The sequence below is a fragment of the Lactuca saligna genome, chromosome 3 (assembly GCF_052625555.1).
Source record: "Lactuca saligna cultivar CGN05327 chromosome 3, ASM5262555v1, whole genome shotgun sequence".
NCBI lineage: Eukaryota > Viridiplantae > Streptophyta > Magnoliopsida > Asterales > Asteraceae > Lactuca > Lactuca saligna.
Window position 1 is genome coordinate 86,088,845 of NC_136419.1, and position 24,459 is coordinate 86,113,303.

At 35.7% G+C, this 24,459-nt stretch overlaps 1 protein-coding gene across 1 annotated transcript; it reads left to right on the forward strand.

Annotated features, from left to right (window-relative positions):
• The first annotated feature begins 5,888 nt into the window (after positions 1 to 5,888).
• Positions 5,889 to 9,780, forward strand: HKL3 (hexokinase-like 3). The gene is made up of 8 exons (XM_078982345.1): positions 5,889 to 6,321; positions 6,543 to 6,693; positions 6,788 to 6,970; positions 7,057 to 7,131; positions 7,234 to 7,383; positions 7,470 to 7,568; positions 7,660 to 7,872; positions 9,107 to 9,780. The coding sequence occupies exons 1-8, from the start codon at positions 6,047 to 6,049 to the stop codon at positions 9,650 to 9,652; spliced, it is 1,692 nt and encodes a 563-aa protein (XP_078838471.1). The 5' UTR covers positions 5,889 to 6,046; the 3' UTR covers positions 9,653 to 9,780.
• The last annotated feature ends 14,679 nt before the right edge of the window (positions 9,781 to 24,459 follow it).

The following is a 24,459-nucleotide window of genomic DNA, read 5'->3' on the forward strand; positions in this document are numbered from 1 at the left end:
TATATATATATATATATATATATATATATATATATATATATATATCACACACCAGTATACACTTACTTTCTCATAAATAATACTTCTATTATTATCATGTAATAATATTATATATACAACTTAACACATATAAAATCATAGTTGGTTCACGCAGAGTATATTATCAAATATACATTCTCCACATATTCCAGTCAATAAACATATAATTAATATGTAATCTTTCAACATGTATTTAATACTTTTAAAAATACTTATATTAAAATCATGTTTGTAAAGTAACTATTCATTCAACTGGTCGAAGTGGAAGATCCTTAAGAAAGCTAGATCCTATGCTAATCACTTCAGCTTATCCCTAAATACAAATATTATTATACTTAGTATTCATTTGTATATTCATTATTTCCCGAATTCCTCAACAATCCTAATGAATACACCAAGATGTATCATATAAGGATAAACTAGGTAAGATCATATCGAACATGGGTTCCATTTTATATACAAAGTATACTATTTGGAAATCCCATTTAAACACCTCATTACATCTAGCCTAGACATCACTATGGTAAGTAGATCAATCAGTATTAGGACATAGAATCACTGATAAATCTTATTTATACGCTCATAATAACAATAACGAACTTAACTATCAGTTACACTTCAAGCATAACAAGTGTAGCTTAACTTGTAGAGTTTCTAGTGAAAAGTCGGGAATTGCACAAGCAGAACTCCGACCCAAAAGCTTCTACTTGTCAGGATCCTAGATATCTCAGAGCCTCGCTAAAGTAATCCAAAGACTCATAAAAATTAGACTCTAAGTCATAAAATTTTCCAAAAAGAAGATGAGAGATTGGTGTGTGTATTATACAATATTCGACCTATATCTATAGGATTTCAAGGGGGCGTTTCGCACTTCATTGACGAAGCCTCACTCCCTTGCTGCCACGTGTCATCATCTTATTCGTCCACATCATTCAATCGATCACGACCTCCAACCATGCCATGGGATGCGCCACCGTAGAGCCACGTGTCACCCGCTTAGTGGGCCACTTCGACGTGTTGGTTGGAAGGCCCGGTCGCTTCTTCGCCACATGGCGCACTCTCGGTCTGCCATGTCATCAAGCAAGGTATTTTTGACGAATTTTCGAACGAATATAACTTTCGCATATGAGCTTTGTTTTCGACATTCTTTATATACCCAAAATCTTGATGAGCACTACAATTTTCCTTTAGGTCTCAACAGCTAATTCTCACTATATTTTAAATTCATATTTTATAGAGCTTATACTGTTAAAATCCGTGTAGAAATCATAACTCATCCATACGAACTCTGTTCTCGACTGTCTTTATATCGACATATTTGTATTTACGAGATCTTGTATTCTCATTCACATTGTTTTGGCTAACACTCAACTAATTTTAATTTCGATTTCTGTGTTGCACACAGCTGCACCAAAACTTTGGAACATCACAATTTCATCATACGAGGTTAAATTTAGGCATTATTTATATGAACGCTTTAACTTTTATGATTACTACCACTTTTGTTTAGATTACTTATGCTAATAAGCGACCTATCTTCGATTCACTTTTTACGATGTACTTTGTTTGTAACATTCAAATATTTCAAGCTAATTAAAAAATTTTCAAACATTCAAAAGCAACAATCATTACATTTTTGTTTTCAAAATAGTTTAATATTAGAGTTTTCCCAGAACCATAAACAAAACAGGAGGAGCTATACACTCATGATTTCGCCTTGCCGCGATCCTTAGATGTACCTGAAACAATAAACTGAAACTGTAAGCCCAAAATCTTAGTAAGTTCCCCCAATATACCGATACACATACAATCCACATAACCCTGTCAGCAATATCATAACATAACAAACTAAACAACATGCAACAGGTCCACAGCTTTATAGACTGGATTACCCCCTGGGCCCACAGTGTGAGTCTGGCTTGCCTTGCGGGCCCACAACTCGCATCTGGCTTGCCGTCGAGCCCACAGTACGAGTCTCCCTGAGCCCGTAATTGGAATGCTCCTGGGTTTTTTGGTTACCGCACGAAGTAGTCCCATCTCAACCCATCCCACATAACATATCAACATATAGCATAATCACTAAGCATGCAGATAATCATATAACAACACAGGTAGTCCTACATATCTACCTAACGATCATAACAACTAGCATACAAAACTAACTTCATACTTAACATACTAACACTTCTAGAATAACATATCTAATGGGTCGGCCTTGGTGCCTTAGACCCCTTAGTATAGTGAGGTAACTCACCTTGCAACTGCCGACTCATAAAATAAGCTCAAATTCTCGGATCATTGCTATGAACTCCACCACCTATATTCATTGTAAACCATACTTGTAAATTTCCACCCTTTCCAAAATGTCCACCAGAAGTGAACTGGTCAACCCATGGTCAAAGTCAAAGTCAACAGTCAAGGTCAACAGTCCATGTTGACCTCAACTCGTCGAGTACCCTCATCTACTCGCCGAGTTCCTCAAATACTTGTCCACTCGCCGAGTCACCAGGGTGACTCGTCGAGTTCCTAAGGTTTGTGGTCAAAGCTCCATGGTCACTCATCGAGTTTTCCCCCTTGCAACTCGACAAGTTCATACGTATCTAATGGTTGAGAAAAACCCTAACCGATTCACCAAGTCGTTATACTGACTCTCCAAGTCGTTATACTAACTCGCCGAGTCTTCAATAATTTTCATCGGACTTGTCGAGTTGTTCATCAAACTCTTTGAGTTCAGGACCTTCTTCATATGACTCGATGAGTCGACTATGCGACTCACCGAGTCCCTTCATTTCTTCATCCATACAGATGCATTTTAAGCCACACAAAGGTTCCAGATTGCAGCTCCAAACTCTTTAGGCATGCTTATCACATAAAGTTGAAAATTTTACGTGCATACAAGGCTTTAAGGCCCTTAAATGACAAAAACTAAGCTTGTAATGAAGCCTTATACTTAAAAGAAGGCTCATACTAGGCATGACTGATAACTTTATCGATGTAGAGGTCAATGGGAGTCCAGATCTGAAGTTATAACTTCAGATCTTAGCTCACACATAAAGACTCTTTCATAAAACCCATCCAAAAGAGATTTTTGATGACATGAGCCAAGGAAAACAATCTACTATCTTCAAGAGAATGTCCATTGATGTAGATATGGAATCCCACGAGTCCTTGCTTCTACTTGCTTGATTTCCCCAAGTGTTTCCTCCTCTAAAACTCCCCTTCCATGCTTGAACACACCAAAAGAACACACACACTCGATTTAGGGTTGAGAGGGTCAAGAATCAGTAAAAGGGGAGGATGGGGGAGGCTAATGATCCTTTAAATAGGGTGAAATGCCCCAAAATTTAGGGTTTCATCTGTCAGCTCCTACTAGTCGAGTCCGCTCTTGGACTCGGCGAGTAGATCTCTAAAACACACGGACCAACCCGCTACTACTCGACGAGTAGGACAGCCAACTCGTCAAGTAAACCTAAAAACCCAAAAAGATTCATACATACATCAATACCTGAGAATCGAGGTGTTACATTGTTCTATAAGGTTGAACACGAAACTTCGAATAATCATAACTTCTTTATACGAAATCAGATTTGATAGTTCTTTATACCCATATAAGTTTCATCACAACTACAACTCTCATCAAGAATATATATCTTGAATAATATTTTATCAAAATTGTTATTTTTATCGCTTAGTGATAAAAGGTCTATATCGTCTGTAACACGTACAACTAAGAATTATCCTATTCGGGGATTTTAATTATTCAATAAAGTGAATAACTATTACGAAAACATATATCCCTAACTTACGTGCATTAAACTATCTCAAATGGTTTGCGATTCCTCAACCTCCATAAATCCTGGAAGGTTCATTGAGTGAAACCCTAGCCTCCTTTCAGTATTATGAGCTTATCCTCTTTCCTTGAACCACTTTTGATGCTTTTATAGTGATTTGTTGAAGCTTGAAGATCAAGAATGTTTATTTGGTTACAAGGAAAGCTATTACAAGTTTGGATCCAACAAAGTTACTTCATTTATAAAGGTTTGTGAGTATAAAGTTCATAACTTGTTCTTTGGTTTGGTTGATCTTACTATTTGTTGGATTTTGCTCATTTTTGTCCTTTTTTGGTGATCTTGGAGTTCGAGGAGCTCCAACACCTTTTGAGAATTTTGGAATGTCCATCGAACCTTTTAGACTAAGAAAGTTGGGATATTTTGCCTCCCCATTAAGTTATGCAAGTTGTATGGTCCTTTAGGTCATTTGTGAGTGTTAAAGTTTATATCTCACTTGATTGGAATGTCTTAATGGATAAAGTTGGAAATTTTATCCATTAATACATTGTTAAGGAACAAATATGAAAGTTTAGGGATTAGATTAATTGATTAAGTCATTTCTAGTTGTCAAGAACGTTTGGACGCGACACTTCTTTCGTAAGTGTGATACGCTTTTAGGGTTTTTATATACACATTTGATTTCAGAGCTTTTCTCAAATAATTTTTCTTGTTATGGGTGTGGTGCACTCACTAGAGTGTGTGGCATGCCTGTTGACCAAAGAGTTGACTTTTTGACCAGTTTCACTTTCGGTCAAACTTTGGTGGATTTGAGTAATTGTCTAAGGACTGGTCTCAACTTGTTATTAGGTGGCATGTGTTAGTTGTTTATGTGTTGGGAGTTCTTGGTGAGCTTCTTTTATTTAGCTTAAATGAGTTTTCATTGTCCTTTACACTATAATATATATCCTTGTGTGTTAAGTTGGTGCTATGTTGTAACGAGCTGTTAGACATGTAGACTAGTTTAGATAGTTAATTACCTGTGTTGCTAGATTGTTGTTGATCGTGTGTTATTACATATATGTCGACATATCTTGTAGCGAGTTGAAGATGATCTAATTTTATGTTGAAGGTCAAGATACATAGGGCAGACCAACTTTATGTTGTAGGCTGAATGGGGCAGACTAGCCTTAGGCTAAAGACTAATTTTGTATGCTTGCATGTATTGTGTGTTGTACAGTATTTTAGGAAACTCAGTAAGTTTTGACTTACAGTTGCGGATTAAATGTTTTTCATGTACTTTATCGGTTCATGGGAATGCAAATGCATGATTGTCCACACACATCAATAGTTTTATTATTCGCGATTACATGTTTCTTCTTATAACTCTGATTTTGAATTATTGTTTATGAATAAATATTTTTGCCTTGGATATAACTTTATGAAATGATGTTTATTCTATTTTAAAAATGAAAATTTTATTATGGAAAATAGTTATAAATCTTATATTTATTTCTGCTTTTGATTTTTCTTTCTAATTGTGTGATTTGTAGCTCCAAGAATTATGTTTAATGGTTAAAAATTAAAGTTAATTTCATGATCGATGTCTTAATCAATACATTTTGAATGAATAATACACAAATAAAATGTTGTACTCAAATTTTAAGACTAGTTCATTTTGGTAGAATATTCTAAAACCAATTAAATATTACGATCACAATCTTACAAAACGCAATGATATAAATAAGATCTCTATCAGAGCAACCTTATTTTAAACAAAACTAACATTTGCTTTCTATTTTATATTAGCAATTTTGTGTTATTATTTAAACCTAACACATTTTCGATGACATTTGTTAATGAAAATTATATTTACTCATTTATTTTTTTTTTAAAAAAATTCAAATAATTATGACTATTATTCTTGGTGAATTAACCTATAACTAAAAGGAAATTGTATTTAGGGGTTAAAAGGTAATTTCAAAGAAGCTCTTAAGCAAATGAATGACCAAAAATCAGTTGTGATATAACCGACTATAAATCCGAGGACTGAAGGGCCATGAGACTCGTTCTTCACTGCAACAAAATCGCTCCTCTGTCCTGTTATTGATTCTTAATTTCTTTTCACAATTGTTATCGATCTAAGATCCTGAAATGTTTGATCAAAACTAATGTAATTCTTCGCACAATTATACCAAATCGGTTGCCAAATTGAACAAAGATAACGTAAAAAAGTAGAGATGAGGAAGGAAGTGATAGTCGGAGCGTCCGTGGCGACGGTGGCGACAGTAGTGGTGGCCGGAGTGCTGTTGGCTCGTTGGAAGAAACGAGATGAGAGACGGTGGAGGCAGACGCAACGGATACTACGTAGATTCGCTAGAGACTGCGCCACTCCGGTGCCGAAGCTATGGCATGTTGCGTTCGATTTGGTTTCCGATATGCAAACGAGCCTCTCTGATCAATCTCAGACGGATTTCGTCATGCTTCCATCTTACACCTCCTCGCTTCCCAACGGGTAATCTCTTCTAACCCTATGATTCAGATACGTAACAATCGACATCGTAGTTTCTAGAACGCGATTATATCTATTTCAATCACATGAATCAAACAAACAATTAGATTGAGTTGTGCATTGTATATTGAAATCCATACAGAATCAAAACGAATTCGCTGTACAAAATGTACATACTGCTATATGATATAGTTTTTCTGTATCCTTCTTCGTTTTTGGTGTAGTAACGAGGAAGGTTTGTATTACGGGGTGAATTTACGTGAAGATAATTTCTTATTGTTGAGTGCGCGGCTTCGAGGAAAGCATGAACCGATCACTGATTTGCAAAGAGAAGAAGTCGATATCCCCACTGAAGTCATTTCCGGTAGTTTAAAGGTACATTATCATCGGATTTCAACCATTTATTATGCTATAGATGAAATTGATTCGACAAATTTTGGATTATGGATCTGAATACTGTGTGTAACAGGAACTGTTTGATTTCATAGCATTGAAGCTAGCTGTGTTCATTTCAACAAAAACAAAAACAGATCCAATTGCTCCAAAAGGAAAACTAGGGTTCACTGTGTCATTTCCATTACTTGAAGGACCTGCTGCAGCTGCAAGTAACAAAAACGTTATACGATGGAAATCCTTCTCTGTTAACGACGCAGTTGAGTCCAGATTTTACTCAAATCAACACCAATCTTATCAAATTTTCTTTCATCCATTACGAATTTAACATTTACATTATACCAGGTCGGAAAAGAATTAGCACATGAAGTCAATGAAGCGTTGGGAAAACACGGAATCGATTTACGAGTTTCTGCATTGGTAATCTGCTAATCTACTAATCTTCATTGTTCATGTAAAATCAAAACTCAATTCGTTTCATGTTATTTAATCTCATCTGTTTCCATTAATGGATAATCACAGGTAGATGCTACGTTAGGGGATCTCGCCGGAGGTCGGTATTACAACCGGGAAAGTGTCGCCGCCGTTACTCTTGGGCTAGCTACTAACGCCGTTTACGTCGAATCAGCTCAACTCAGCCCTAACGCCGGCGAATCAAAATTGGGCGAAATGGTTTCTTCTCATTTTTCTTCATTTCTAAATTCTTCCACATAATCTAGAACAAAATTATAATCAGTTAATCACTAAATCGAATTCAGGTAATCGATATGCAATGGGGCAATTTCAATACTCCACATCTTCCGATAACAGAATTTGACACAGCTTTAGATTCTGAGAGCTCAAATCCTGGATGTCGTGTAGGAAACTCTTCTTCTTCTTCTTCTTTACATTAGGTTTCCCATATCGTAATAATGTTAATTTGATTGTTTGTTTAATTTATGATTTCAGATGTTTGAGAAATTGATCGGAGGGATTTATCTAGGAGAAGTGGTGAGGAGAGTTTTGCTTAAAATGGCGAGAGAAACTGCAATTTTTGGTGAAAGTGTTCCGGCTAAACTCAAAACGCCGTATACTTTGAGGTCGCCGGACATGGCTGCCATGCATCAAGATACATCGGAAAATCGGGACGCCGTTCACGAGAAGCTCTTGGAAATTTTTGGGGTAAATACTAAATACCAAATTCAAATCATGTCTTGTTTTATACTAATTTATAGAGTTTTTTTTAATAACCAAGTTGATTCAAAATGAAGAGGTGATATCATGGCATTCATATTAATCTAATCAATTATTTTCTTGAAATAATTATTTATTAATTTATAGAATTTTTTTTTCAATAAACAGTTAATCAACTATAATAAATGAAATCCATTTTGCCACATATCAATCTCTCATAAATTTTGATAAATGTTATTTTGTAATATTTTTTAAATAAATAATATACACATGTTAATTCTTAGATTTTTGAAATGTTAAAATTAAAAGTCATATATTATATATATATATATATATATATATATATATATATATATATAAAGTATTAAATGTCATAAATATGATATTAAATTGTAATTAATATATTTTTTTTTATTTTTTATTTCAAAAAATATTTATTATCTACACTTTAATATTTAATTTATTTTTTAATCAGTCTGTGTAATACATGAGTTTTACATCTAATATTTTATATAAGCTTACAGTTAACCTCAATCTTTATTTTTTGAACAGAAAAATCCAAGTTATATAATTTTATACGATAATTAGTTAATATTAAATCATAGAATAATTCAAAATATTAAGATTTTACTGAAGATTTCTGATTTAAAAATTTGTTTTCTACTAATATAATATTTATGATTTTATTCTTTTATAGAAATGGTTTCATTTTGTTGGTAAATAATATTATTTTTTTGAAAATTGGATAATGTAATAACTTCATAATTTTATAACAAATTTATTTATTTTTAAATAACAAAGTGTTTAATTTTTCAAACAAAACAACGTGGATTTGAGATATTCAAAGAAATTTTTTTACACATATTTACGCACATAAATTTTATTAAATTTTAAAGAAATACTATTTTATTTAATTATAAAAGTGCGAAAATGAAATAAATATTGTTAACCGATATTATTATACTTAGTATCTATATTTAAAAAAAATGATTTAATTTGATTACGTAAAAACATATTTAATGAAAGTAAAAAACTCAAAAGAAAACATTATTTTTTTGAAAGAAAAAACAGATTTTCTAAAAATACGATCGCGAGTTGATGTATTCATATTTATTTGTTGTGAAATTATTTTTGTGATACATATAAATAAAATTCTTTTCCATTTCCTATTATTATTATTTTTTACAAATTTGGGCGTACTTAATTTGCTAATAAATTGTAGATTGGTTATACGAGTCCGGCAGTAAGAGAAGTGGTGGCAGAAATTTGTGATGTTGTGGCAGAAAGAGGAGCGCGTCTCGCCGGCGCGTGTATTGTCGGAATAATGAAAAAGCGCGGAAGAATCAATGATAAAAAGAGTCTTGTAATAATTGAAGGTGGACTTTACGAACATTACAGAGTTTTCAGAAACTATTTACACAGCAGTGTGTGGGAGATGCTCGGAAGTGAGTTATCAGATAACGTGTTGATTGAACACTCTCACGGTGGGTCTGGTGCCGGAGCTATCTTTGTTGCAGCTGCACACTCGCAGTGTGAAGAGGATGATGCTATTAGTCCGTCGTTTGTTGCTGCGGCAGCAGCAACGACGGTAGATGATGACGACGATATGGACGATCGAAAGTTTATGGCGGCAGCAGGAACTTTGAATGATGATGATGAACCGTCAGAGTGGAAGGATGATGATCACATGGAGACAGCGTCGTGGAGAGGTGATCAGGTTGATTCCATAGCGGAGACGACTGATCAGTCGGATGAGGATGATGAGTAAAGAGAAAGTCTTATCTGGATTTTTTTTATTAAAAATTACGATGATTTTTGGGAGATAATGTGGGATTATTTTGCATGATTTTTGTTTTTGTATGGATTTTGTGCATAAAGGTGATAGAAAAAATAACATTCCATTTCAAAAAAAAAAAAAAACAATTATTATCTTCATTTAACTGTTTGTAGGGTATTTTTTTTTTGTTGCTTTTCTTTTAATTACTCAATAGTTAAACTGTGTTTGGCGCGTCACAGCTAGCTTATTTTTCGAGTTTTTTTATGTTGTCGTGTTTGATAAGTCAAAAAGTAGCTTATAAATTAGCTTTTTAAAAACCCACTTAGATTAGTTTTTTAGGAGCTTTTTAAAATTTTTCTAAATACAGCTCTTAATTAATTATAAAAACAGATACTCTTACATGTCCTTTTATTTAAATTTATATATTTCAGCTAGTTTTACCAAATGTTATTTTTTATCAACTAGTTTTTTATTTAATAGTTAGTTTTTCAGCTAACAGCTAGCTTTTCAACTAGTACGCTAAACATAACCTTAATAGACTTCCAATACCTGACCGGTGGGCCCACCTTCAACCTCCATCTCAAATGCTTCTCATTTCCATCTTTCATACATGCCACATCTTCAAGTAAAAGAGGATGGTTGAGTATCCACTCAAGAGCAACAGTCGATGCTTACATAACCCATTTAACAACTCATTACAAGTTTTCAGAAATCCCTTCGAAATAATGCAAATCTCAAATAATTTCCTGGAAAATATGTGAAACTGTAAGGTCATGATAAACTTTCATATTTTTACACAATTTAAACCTTTAATAATCTAAATGCATATGTACCGATTTGTCACACTGGAATCTGAGTATGTTGCTATATTTTGGGATTTCAATTCTTTCCATATATGTTAGTAACTAAAAGTATTTTTATGTTTATAGTTCTATTCCAATATTTCCTGGTATTTAATTTAATTTAATTTTTTATTTTTGAAACAGTTATTTTAAGTGATAATAAGGTTTTCTTGGCTATTGGAAATACATATAGTATATATTTCAAAAAACATGGAATTTGTTTATATACAAATTGTTTAGCGATGTATCTAAATTTGATCACAGTTAATTTTTATTTTTTATAAAAATAGCATGTCTTTATGTATATTTGGTTTTATATTTTACATAACAAACAACATATTTTAATAACTCATTCAATTCTTTGACCCGACCAAACATGATAATTATCATTGAATCACTAGAACAAAAAAGGGAATTATCGGCGACAAAAGTTGCTGCTAAACCTAGAATTGTTGCCGGTAAAACTAATAGTGGGGACATGTTGCCGGTAAAAAGTCGTTGCTACTATTCTGTCGCTATTGCTCAAAATGTTGTTGGTAAAAATATTTATCGCTGTTAATGCTATTTTCACCGGTAATAACCAGAGTCACCACTAATGCTATTGTTGCCGGTAATATTGTTATCGTCGTCGGTAATACTGCTATCGCATGTAATAGTGTCGCCAGTACTAATATTTTTCATTTTTTTATTTTTCTTTTAATTAACGACTTTTGGTGCAGAAAAAAGATACATAACAATATTAAATGCAAAAAAAAATTACATAATAACATCCGATTAGATACCAAATACAGTTATAATTAATTTCATACCAAAATAAACAACCAAAGTGTTACAATTCTAACAAGTAGCAAAGTGTTACGACAAGTGTAAGATACAAAACACAAATTAGTTATCCGACGAACCATCATCTCCATTCCCATTGTTTCCTATTTGATCTTTCCCCGATTGAAAAAAACACATAAAAGTCCTCCCTACATGTCGGGTCGTTAAGCATCGCCCGAAGATTTTCCAACTACATAATAAATAACATCTATAAACTTATAAATTAAATTATCAAACATAAACAAAAACTACCAAAGTGCATTGTTATTTGTTGCACTTAAATACAAGATATACCAAAAGTACATTGATATACCAAGAGTCATAATTGTAACTCCTCTAATGGCTTACAAAGCAAGAAGGCAACGATGAGAGAGGGGGGAGGATGCTTAATTTCAGCCTAGGGTTTCTCTTGGGAATCAAGTGGCCGAAAATTGAAGGATATGGGTCTTATTTATACTGTAGGCTGCTAGGGTTTCAGTCTAAACCCTAATGGACAACTTAGTCACCAAGCAGTCCAAAGAACCTTCTGGAATAAGGCCTTGGACGAAAATATGATGATCCTTCATCATAATTTCGTTCCCCCTTAGTCCATTAGGTTTCCCAGCCCAAATCTCAACTATCACACATTTGACAGTTTGAACCCCTTTATTTAATTAATCTCTTTTAGTCACCAAATTAATTCCTAATTAACTTATGACTAATACTAATTAAATAAATGTGATTTCTCCTTTAATATATTATTCTTATAATATATTAATAAACCATAATATCCTCTCTCTTTCTTTAAATTACCTTGTCAAGTTGCTTTGGTGAAGGCAACCCAAAAGGACCAAGCATAATCGGGTCAACTACATACCAAATATAGTTACGGGCTTAGACACTAATCCAACAGTCTCCCACTTGGATAAGTCTAGTAACTATATCTCACACATGACTTTAGAATCTGGTTAGCAATCGTAGATCTTATACGCTTCTGTCAACTCTGATCAAAATCTTTTCCTTCAGATAAGGGATCGTATAATCCTTTGTTCTAGATATCATGCTGACAATACTTGTTGTCCAGCATTTTTTGTTTCTCGATCTCTGATTTATTCAACATATAATTTAGTTGAACACATCAACTTCATCCTGATCGGGCCCGGTACATAAGTAAAACTAAATCATCGAGTGACCAAGATATCGCTTTTAGTCTCTTAGAATAAAAGGTACAGAAAAAATTCGACTTATAAGCTTTTATCGTTTACTAGCTAAGTTACACACAATAATGTGTTTTATAACATCAAGTTACTGATGCATTTTCGCATTATCAATGTATAGTCAACCAATAAACAACAACCATATCTCTAGGTTTAAAGATTATATGATATTATCATCTTGCGATCACTTGTGATAACTTTCATGAAGTGATACTAGCAAGTGCGGGTTTATTCCAATGCTGAAAACATATTTCATAAGCACTCATAAACTTTGTAGCAAACTTTTGCTATGTCTAAAACCTTTTAGACAATCTACAAACAAATTTATGACAATCTTCTTTCATATCTACTTCTAACATATGAGCGATTGTGGACCGTTCGAATAATCTTATTATTCAGGAAGTCAAAACATGCAAAATTGAAATAATAGATAAATAATCAACTCAAGATAGTAACTTTATTATAAATAACACACCTTTATTTAATCATCAAATGTTGAATACAAAATTATCCATTACAAGTTTCCTACCTATCTAATCTAAACTAATATCGTTCTTTAGCCCAACGCTCCTAGCGTGCTTCAAATGCTTGACCCTACTCAGTCCCTTCGTAAGGGGATCTGTTGGGTTATCTTTCGACGATACCCTCTTCACAACGAGGAGCCCCTCTTCTACCCGATGTCTAATAAAATGGTATTTCCTGTCGATATGTCGAGATCTACCATGATCCCTTGGTCCCTTGGTTAAGGCAACCACTCTTTTATTATCATAGAAAATTTCCATGGGCTCCTTTATAGATGGCACAAATCCAAGGTCTCCAATGAAGTTCTTGAACCATATAGCCTCCTTTGACGCCTCGCTTGCCGCAATGTACTCTTATTCGCATGTTGAATCAGCTACGGTCTCTTGCTTGGAACTTTTCCAAGTCACTTCTCCTCCGTTTAGGGTAAAGACCCAGCCCGACTACGATCGGTAATTATCCCGATTCGTCTGAAAATTAGCATCACTATACCCTTGCACCCTTAAGTCATCATTCCCACCGAGGACTAGAAACCATTCCTTAGTCCTTCGTAGATACTTAAGAATATTCTTGACAACAATCCAATGTGCTTTACCAGGGTTCCCTTGATATCTGCTGACCATGCTCAAAGTGAAGGCCACATCAGGGTGAGTACAGGTCACAATGTACATAATCGAGCCAACTGCGGAAGTGTAAGGTACTCGACTCATATCAGCTATCTCTACATCTGTACTCGGGCTCTGAGTCTTACTCAGTTTGGTATTGCATTGAATTGGTAACTCCCCTTTCTTGGAATTTTCCATACTAAAACGCTCTAGTACCTTTTCCAAGTATGTATCCTGACTGAGTCCTATCAGTCTCTTACTTCTGTTTCTCATTATCCTTATTCCCAGAATATACGCAGCTTCTCTAAGGTCCTTTATAGCGAAACACTTCCCAAGAAAGGACTTGACCTCCTGCAAGGTTGGGATGTCGTTTCCTATGAGTAGTATGTCATCGACATACAATACGAGGAAGCTCACTATACTCCCACTGGCCTTGACATACACACATGACTCATCTTCGTTTCGCAGAAAACCAAACTCTTTGACCTTCTCGTCAAAACAAAGATTCCATCTGCGAGATGCTTGCTTTAATCTATAAATGGATTTATCAAGCTTTCACACTCTATTTGGATGCTTCACATCGACAAAACCCTCTGGCTGATTCATGTAAACATCCTCAACCAATTTCCCATTTAGGAAAGCGGTTTTTACGTCCATCTGCTAGATTTCATAATCATGAAACGTAGCTATTGCGAGCATTACCCTAATAGAATTTATCTTAGCAACTGGTGAGAAGGTCTCATCATAGTCAACTCCAGGAGTTTGAGTAAAGCCCTTCGCGACCAATCGCGCTTTATAAGTGTGCACTTTCCCATCCATGTCCGTCTTCTTCTTGAAGATCCACTTGCATCCAACTGTCTTACGACCTGGTACATTATCAACCAAATTCCAAACTTGTTAGAAATATAAAAATCTGATCACCACAACAACAAGCTCGGTTACTAGTTACTGTGTGACAGATATATAAGTTAAAGATATAAGATGTAGATATATATAAGAATAATAAATTGCGGAATAAGTATAAATATGAAAGCTATAAATGACTGTATTTAAATGACATAAAGTTATAAATAATATAAATAATATAAATAACTGTATTTAAATGACGTAAAGCTATAAATAATATAAATAACAATATTTAAATGACGTGAAGCTATAAGTAATATAAATGACTGTATTTAAATGAAATAAAGCTATAATAAAATATATAAATATATAAATATATATCAAGTAGGTTCGTCAATAAATTGACTGAATTGGACTCATGGAACTACTGGTTGATATTTGTTCAAAGATGAATCCAGCATTAGATAAGTAACAAAAAGTTCATTTAAAGCTCAGTTTTATGTAAAACAAGTTGTTTACAAAAGGGTACAAAATACATGAGTTTATATATTTGTATTTGAGGTATTTTTGGGTAAAAACATGCACACGGGTCTTGTTTTTGTGATTTGAAGGTAAGTTTTGTTTGTGATGTTTTGGCTAAGGTAATGGTGTTATGGTGTTTTGAGGATTTTTTTCAAGGTTGTTTAGAGGTTGGAAGGAAGTTGATATAAGGTGGTGATGGTGGTGAAAGTTTATGAAGATGATGATGAATAGTGATGGGTTTTGTATGAGTTTTTAAAGCATGAGGTTTTTGGGTGGTTTTATGGTTGTGTTTTAGTCGGTTGATGTAGTAGAGGTTGTTTGGTGGTGAATGGTTGGTGTATGATGATGATGAACGAAGGTGGTGAAGGTTTATGAAGATGATGATGAATAGTGATGGGTTTTGTATGGGTTTTTTAAAGCATGAGGTTTTTGGGTGGTTTTATGGTTGTGTTTTAGTGGGTTGATGTAGTAGAGGTTGTTTGGTGGTGAATGGTTGGTGTATGATGATGATGAACGAAGGTGGTGAAGGTTTATGAAGGTGGTAAAGTTACATATCATATTATTTGGATCATTATTTTGTGGATCATAATCATGATAAAATTTTATTGAGATTAAATCATTAATTTTTATGATGCTAACATTAATAATTTATCTTATATAAATTGTCCATCTTAAATAATCATAAAATTTTATCATTCACGTCGAATTTTTTAATCATAGAAGTTGTAGATCATTTGTTTTTGCATCATAGAGTTTTCTTAACGTAAATGTTTGCATCTTAATGAATGGTAATAATCAAAAGTTTATGATACATATTTTACAAACCGTCTATGATAAATAATCAGAAAATGTATAGATCATATTATTATCGATCATGTTAAGTTATGGATCATAGTTATCATCCAAAAAAAACATTCATATTATATTTTCAGGTCATATAAATCGTGTCATGTATTTTTTAGATCAAATACCTTTTGAATGATAAACGTTCTTTGTTAATCCATTATAATGGACAAAATCCACATAAAATATCATTATAGTTCCAGTGTTTTGATGCAAATGATCAACTATAATCCAAACATGTAAAAACTGTATAGTATACTTTTCTCTAGTTATGCTTTGTAAAATCTATACACTTGTTTATTGTTCTAACAAGTAGTATTAGAGCGGGTTCTTGTAAATCTCAACGATTATTGCAAAAAACGATCAAATATGGCAAAATTTATTCATGAATCTCACTTTGTTCTTCAAGTTTTGTAAGTTTTCTAAAGAAAAAAAAAGTGAAATATATCTTGTTTTTGCAAAACTTAATTCAGATATGATATTCTCTACACATTCTATCATTTTATTTGTTCTTGATTCATGTTTTGGAAGTGAAATAGAAGAAGAAATTCGAGTTTTATTCTCAGATTTGTGCTTCGATTTGTTTTCTCTCTCTAGAAATCATCTCAGGTCTGTTTTCTCTCTAGAAATTTTATCAGATCTATTTTCTCTCTCTTGAAGTTCTGATTCTTGTTATATATCTGATGGATTCATCAAACTCATTGTTGTTATCTTCTATTTTTGAACTTGGATTAAAGGTCATTGATCCAAATTTTCGTATGAAATTTAGAAAATCTTGGCGTTTGTACAATCAATATGTGGATAGGGATGCTATTGAGATGTATAATATCTTTGTTGATGGGAAGATAAATAAGTACACAAGTTGTAATCAATATGGGAGTTGTATCTTACGAAATTATGAAGTTTTAATGGAACAATTTCGTATTATCAAAACACATTTAGATATGGAAAATGAACAATGAATTTTGAAGATGAAAAGAGTTAAAAAAGAAAAGGAAGATGTTCTTGACCAAGTTCATAAAGTTTTTGAAGTTTTTGAAGAAAAAGTGACTTCATATGTTCTTGTTGAGGGGGAGTTAAGTGTTTCAAGTTTTTCAGAATTGTTACAATCCGAATCTAGTAGTTATGAAGACAATTCTTAATGCAAAAATTCAGAAATCGTGAAAGTAAAGATGTTTTGTTCTATTGGAACTCAAACAGAAGATTCTTTATGTTCTAATGATAGTTTTGAAGGAATTGTGCCTTATAGAAAGCTTATTAATCAAGATGTTCAGATTTACCAAACTCCAAATGATTGTGCTCAAAATACTTCTAATGTTCAGATCACGAAATGAACAAGTTCAGATCCAAAAATCATTTCTCAAGTCTCGAAATCTTAAAAAAAATTATAAAGAAGAAGAAGAAGAAGAAGAGTAAAGTGAAAATTATTTGGATGCCAAAAGTACAAGTTCCTCATGCATGTAAAAAAGTTCAGAAAGTACAAACCCAACATGTTGAAAGAGAATTCAACTCTCATTTGTGTTCAGATGGAGGTGTTAGAAGTTTGCGAAAAGAGAAAATGGTATTTGGTTGGTTCAATGAGATATTTGGAAATTTTTGTTTTCCAACTAAGAAGCAGATATCATTTTCAAAAAATGAGTGTTTTTCATCGAAAAAATGGGTTTATAAGAAGTTTTTCTCAATTTTAAATTATAAATGGATTCCAAAAGCTTCAAATTAAAAGTCACAAAACTTTTTAGAGTAAATTACACGAATGGTCCCTATGGTTTAGGGTAATTTGCGTGTTTGATCCATAACTTATTTTTCTAACTCGGAAGGTCTCTACTGTTTGTTTTTGTTACGCGCTTGGTCCCTATCTTACCTAAAAAGACTATTTTGCCCTTCATTTTTTAATTTATTTAAATAAACATACCCCCAACCCCACCCTCCTCACTTTACCTTATCTATCCAACCATTTTTCCTTATTTAAATAATAATCTTTTTAGATAAGATAGGGACCAAATGCGTAACAAAAACAAACCGTATGGACTAACTGCGTAACAAAAACAAAAATTAAGGACTTTCCAAGTTAAAAAAATAAGTTAGGAACCAAACGTACAAATTACCCCAAACATAGGGACCATTCGTGTAATTTACTCAAGTTTTTAATTTAAAAAAAAATCTGACATTAAAAGCTGTCAAAAAGATGAAAAAGAGGGCAAATGTGCAAAACGAAGTTGAAAGTGTCCTTTTATTGAAATACAAGGGTCAAATTCGGAACTTTTGGTCAGAATTTTATATTTCAACTTCGTCACACTCAACTTGCAAGAATATTTGATGACGATTTCAAAATCAAATTGCTGAATTCAATTATAAGATTAAACAAAAGAATTTCCATTGCAATTAACAGCTTTGTCAATCTCGTTGATACAATTGGTGGACTCGCACAAAACAGAAATTCATAATCTAAATTGCAATCTGAACTTTATTTGCAATGGGAACAGTAATCTTCATCGGATTAGTTATCAAAATTAGAAAGAAGGCAATCGGAATTGAAAGTATTGATATTGTTTTCAGAATTTACTATTTTAATTTCGAACCATTCCAATCATCGGAATTCGTCGGAATCGGAACCGGGTCAACTCCAACATCACATTCGGTTCTGAAATCGAAATCGGAAGTGATTGGGACATCATTTATAAATCGGCATTGAAAAACGAAATCTAAATCAGAAGTTAGTTTAACTATCAGCATTTTGTTCTCGCACTTGAAACCGAAACTGGATTTCGGAATTAATATATCGAAATCGGAATTGTTGAAACGAGATCGGGATTGGTGCCGCCTTTGGAAGTCTTTCATCATCGGAAACCAAAATCAGAAGCAACTGATCGGAACTTTTCAAGGCAAATCGGAATTTCAAGTTTTTCAGAAACGGAAGTCGGAATTTCCCGTACGATTTTGACTATGAAAAGTCAAGGCATGTTCATAATCTGATCAAATGAAGATGATGATCTATTTTACAATTTCAATCACCATTCTTTCCGGTCTCGATAGTTTCTACCCCAGATTCCAACATTCTTTACAATTCAGAGGGTTTTTAACCATTTTTACCCTTTCTGCCCAATATTATTATTATTATTATTATTATTATTTATCTTTTTCTTGGTCTTATTCTTTCAAAGCCCTTCTAATAATTGTTTCTTATTCTTTTCTTTTCGACTAAACCTTAAAACCCGAAAAATAGAAAATGACTTTTTGTTATTTTTCTGTTTTTAATTTCAAAAAATCTCAAAAATCCAAAAAGAATTTATTTCATCATTTGTTCAAATCTGATGGGTTTTGAAGGTCCATTTTAGTGAACTTGCTATTTTTGACAGAGTAGATTATAAGTGGACTTTGCTCTTTGTGATAAAGTAGGTTGTTGGTTATTTTTTATAACTTTCCGTGTAGTATCCGGGATATTCCAGGTATTATTATTGATCATCTTAATTGAAGTATGTAATGGTTTGGTTTGGGCTTTGACCTTTGGGCTTTATTAGAGGGCTGAGGAAACTTCGTACGCCCAGCGTACTCGTGAGAGTGAACCGCGGAGGCCATGCATGCACACCCAGCGTACCAGGAGTACGCCCAGTGTACGTGTGCAGCTCCTTAAACCCTAAATATTAGGGTTTACTCCCTATATAAAGAACATTACCCCTATTTGTTCAACCTCCCTTCACCCTTATACAGCCTCCATAAAAACCTTAGCTTACTTTTGTGTGTCCTTGTGATTTGGGAGTTATTTGAGAGTATTTTGGTGTAGTTTTGGTGCTTTGAAAGAGAAAGGAACTTGAAGAAGGATCAAGGATCCACCAAGATCTTGTAGATCCAGAAGATTAGCACTATATCTGACTTATTAGAGCTATCAAGTTCCAACATCGGTCATTATATTCTTAGATTTGTTTATGGGGGTGTTTAAGGTTACTTTTGGACTCCATTGTTGAGGCTTCCTGCATCTTAATGATTTCAGACCATAATAGCTGTCCTTTTGGGCTCTTATAGGCACTAAGAGTCATAAAAATCGGACCTTGGTGGTTAAGCCACAACCATGTAAGTGTTAGTGGGTCTTAAAGTTTGTTAGAAGGACCAAAATCATGTTTTGACCCAACCATGCATGCAAGCACATAAAGTTCATGACTTTATGGTTTAGGAGGTCTTAAAGGACCTGGATCTACATTTTGGACGTTAAGACTTAATGGATTAAGTCATGAATGAAGTCCCAAAGAAGCTGACCAGTATGTTGGGCGTACTCCCTAGTACGCCGTGCGTATTAGGTCAACTCCCCGTTTTGGTCAAGGCCAACGTACGCTGGGCGTACGTGTCAAGTACGTCGCGTGTACGCTTGCATAATAGATGTGTTGGACTTTTGGGCCTTAAGAGAATGGGCCTAGACTTTTGGGCCCCGTGGCCTACTGTGAAGTATAAGTGTGGACTTGGGAATATGGAATTACAGTATTGGGCCTATTGGGCCATGATTAAACCCTTTGGAATTACTATATTAGGACTCTGAAGTTTTTGGGCCCACTTGGGGGTTAAGGCCCAATTCAGAAATTAGGCAATTAGTGGGCCCTTAGGGAGTCCTTGATGGGTCATAGGAGGGTCGGGCTTAATAAGCTATAATTGGGACTTATAAATGTTTCAATGGGACCAAGGGGTAAATTGGTCATTTTACCCTAAGTGGCGTTATAGATGCTGACTAAGTATTATTATGATTATTATAGTCGGGAGTCATCGGAGCAGCTGTTAGAGGTTACTTCCCGTGAGATTCGACACTTAGCTTGGCGAGGTGAGTTACCTTCCATTAGAAGTGGGTCTAAGGCCACAATGTCGGCCCACTAGTAGGAGTTCGTAATTAGATAATTGTCTGTGTGATAATTATTTGCTATGCCACTATCTGTTATGTTATATGTGCCAATATGTTATAATTTTATATGGTAGTGGTAGGGGTGAAATAGTCCCCGGTATCCGATTGAAATAGACCGAAGAGGAGGCTAGCACCCAGATATGCTAAGCAACTATCCGGTTGAAATAGAGCGAAGGGGAGGCCAACACCCAGATATGCTAGGCAACTATCCGGTTGAAATAGACCGAAGGGGAAGCCGACACCCAGATATGCTTGGCTAGGTATGTTATTGTATGGTATGTGATATGATGGGGGAACTCACTAAGCTTTGTGCTTACAGTTTTCAGTTTTGTTTCAGGTACCTCTTCAGCGACGGGGAAGGAGCCAACACGGTAGCAGCGCATCGCACACACATGATTTCTGCATTTTGAGATTAATGGGATTTGTAATCTGACATTATTACTACTTTCTGATACGATTTTGAGACATGTGATTATGGTATGATGACTTGAAACGATGATGATGTTGTTTTCAAGTAAATGATTTTATAAGTATTATATTTAAAACGAAATTTTTTGGTTGTGAAAATTGTGATGTTACAAGTTGGTATCAGAGCCTTGGTTTGAGGGATTTGGACACACCTTTGGGGGTGTCTGGACTCAAATCGAGGGTTTGAAAGATTTTTATAACAAAAATTTTTGGTTGTGAAAATTGGGATGTTACAAGTTGGTTGTGAAATAATTTTTCAAAAAAATATTAAATAAGGAGTCTTGAGAAAGAACAAGGTGTGTGATGCGTGCGACCGACCGAGCTCAAGTAAGTTTTCCCCAAGATATCCATACATGTTATGTTATGATGTAATATGATTATGAGAATTGGATGCTAGATTAGGGATAAGGATCTAGGAATGACGCCTTATGTGCTTGTTGCCCTTGTATATGAACTGCATGCTAGATTAGGGCTAAGGATCTAGGAAGACGCCTTATGTTCCACCTATATGTGCTTATTGAATTATACATTTGGTGTGGTTACTCAATGCCTGAATGTTGCGTGCCTTATACTTTTAGGAGTTCTAGTTATCTCTAGCTAACTAGTAAACGAATACGTTAAGTTACATATTGCGCGAACTAAATAATTTCAGAAGGTTAGGACTATCCCTATTGCGCAACTCTTGTTTGAGTCCAACCGTTGTAGGGAAGGGCCTCTCATTTGAAGAATTATCTGGTCTTAGTGATATGTAATGGTATTCACAAGCTAGTTAGGTAAAGGATGCAAGAATCCCTTATGCAGTTGATGGCAGAGAGTAGGTTAGAAAGTTACCCTAGGGTAAGCCTAGGATGATATTAGTACAGAGATCAATAGTAGTAGAAGGGACTTGGTAAATTCAACGCTATCCTTGAGGAAAGTACATATAGATGTGGAAGGTAGTATGGGCCCGTACTACTAAAAGAAGAGGATCCGTACTCGAGTCAATGAGGGCCGAGATGGAACTAGGGAACTTATAGTGTGTGAAAACTCTCGAGGTTATGTATGACCTGACTACTATGTGTTTTTTTCACAATAGTGATGATTACGTGACATGGAGGAGGAGGAGGTTCAGGGTCAGGATCGGGCTCAGGATCAGGTTTGGGATCAGGTGTTGAGCCAGTTGATGAGGGACTACATGAGTTCATTGCTTCTGAGATCACTAGAGGCATCCTTGAGTAGACCCCGGTGATTTTCGGGTCGATCAAGGAGGGGATTATCGAGCTGATGGAGGATCGCCTCAGGGCGTTTAGGAGTGACTGAGCGGCTATCCAGTCAGGGATGCACACATTGTCCTTTAAGGAATTCAGGGGATGCGGTGCGCCAGACTTCCACGAGGTGAAGGACCCCATTGTTGTCAGGAGATGGATTACGGACATGGAGTCTGCTTAGTTGACTAGCTTCTGCCCTGAGGGGTCGAAGGTTCGGTATGTTGTTGGATGTTTGAGGGATAAGGCTAGAGATTGGTGGGAGTCAGTTGGTGATTCTTTGGGGGCCTCATCAGTTGAGGCTATGACCTGGTCTGACTTTGTGACTAGGTTTAGGGATGAGTTTGTGCCAGCTGTGGAGCTTCAGTAGCTGGCCAGAGAGTTTCTTGATATGACACAGACGACTGAGATGGTGGCGGAAATTACCACGAAGTTCCGAGAGGGGGCCTTACTAGTGCATCAGTATGCAGAATATGAGGAGATGCGGAAGACCCGCTATCATGATATGTTGAGAGCTGACATCCGGGAGCATGTCAGCTACTCAGCCTTCCCGACACTGGATTCCATGATTTCGAGGGCGAAGGAGAGGGAGATTGATATAGAGCACCTCCGGAAGTGGAAGGCGGAGATTGAGCGGGTGACTGGGTTTCGGGGAAGAAACCCAAGGGATTCAACGCTGGGTCGAAGGGCCAGCAAGGTCGGGGCTGCTGTGGGAAATGCGGAAAATCGCATGAGGGAGTATGTAGGACTGGGGGATCGGGATGCTACAAGTGCGGCAAGACGGGGCACTTCAGCAAGGATTATATTCCGACATCGGAGTTGCTGTGTATTCACTGCAACCAGTGAGGCCATAAAAGGCCAACTGCCCGAGATTGACAACAGCAGTGCCAGTGACGGCGCCAGCTCCAACAACCCTGTGGATCACTGATGGCCTGCAGGGCAAGTCGGAGGCTCCAGTGGTGAGGTGCCGAGCCTTCCAGTTGACTACCAAGGAGGCACGCGCCGCTCCCGATGTGGTGACGGGTATGATTTATTCTCCCTAACTTTTATTATATGTTGTTTATGATAGTTATGTGCTATGTTATGTGTTTGTTTAGGATCGTTCCATGTGAACGGTATTCCAGTTCAGGTGTTGTTTGATTAGGGTGCTACACGATCATTTGTCTCTCTTGCACTTAGCAAGAGGTTCCATGAGTCTTCGGGCATGCTGGATTGCCCTCTAGGGGTCGATATTGCTGAGGATCGATCAGTTCGAGCATCAGAGGTTTTCATAGATTGTGTTTTGAGGTTGTTCGAGGAGCGCTATCTGGTAGATTTGGTTCCCATACCATTGCGTGGGAACAAGGTCATCATCGGTATGGATTGGTTGACCCCTAATGGGGCTGTGATCGACTGTGCGCAACAGTTGGTACGTGTCAGGACCCCAAGTGGGAGAGTTGGTGATTCAGGGCAAGAGGCCACAACATGGACCAGCTTTATGATCAGCAAAGAGGGCTAGGTGCTACCTTCAGCAGGGCTGCATCGGATATGTCGCCTAAATCATGGATACCCGGGAGGAGGGTAAGGCGACTGTGTGTGATGTGTCGGTGGTGTGAGAGTACCCAGATGTATTTCCAGAGGAGTTGTCTGGAATACCTCCGGAGAGACAGGTGTAGTTTAGGATCGACATGGTACCTGGTGCGGCCCCGATAGCCTAGACACCATATCGGTTGGCTCCTCCCGAGATGAAGGAGTTGTTTACATAGTTATAGGAGTTGTTATACAAAGGATTCATCAAACCGATCAATTCACCCTGAGGAGCCCCGATTTTGTTCGTGAAGAAGAAGGACGGGTCACATCGGATGTGTATAGATTACTGGGAGCTAAACAAGGTAACGGTGAAGAAACGTTATCCACTCCCGAGGATTGATGATCTTTTCAACCAACTATAGGGGGAATCTTGGTTTTCCAAGATAGATTTACGTTCAGGCTACCATCAGATGAGGGTCAGAGATGAGGATGTACAGAAG

What these genes read in the sequence shown, in the direction of transcription:
- HKL3 (XM_078982345.1), top strand. Translation starts at nt 6,047, where the DNA reads ATGAGGAAGGAAGTGATAGTCGGAGCGTCCGTGGCGACGGTGGCGACA. An exon ending in CCTTCTCTGTTAACGACGCA is followed by an intron (nt 6,971 to 7,056) that starts GTTGAGTCCAGA and finishes ACATTATACCAG; the next exon opens with GTCGGAAAAGAATTAGCACA. An exon ending in AATCAAAATTGGGCGAAATG is followed by an intron (nt 7,384 to 7,469) that starts GTTTCTTCTCAT and finishes AATCGAATTCAG; the next exon opens with GTAATCGATATGCAATGGGG.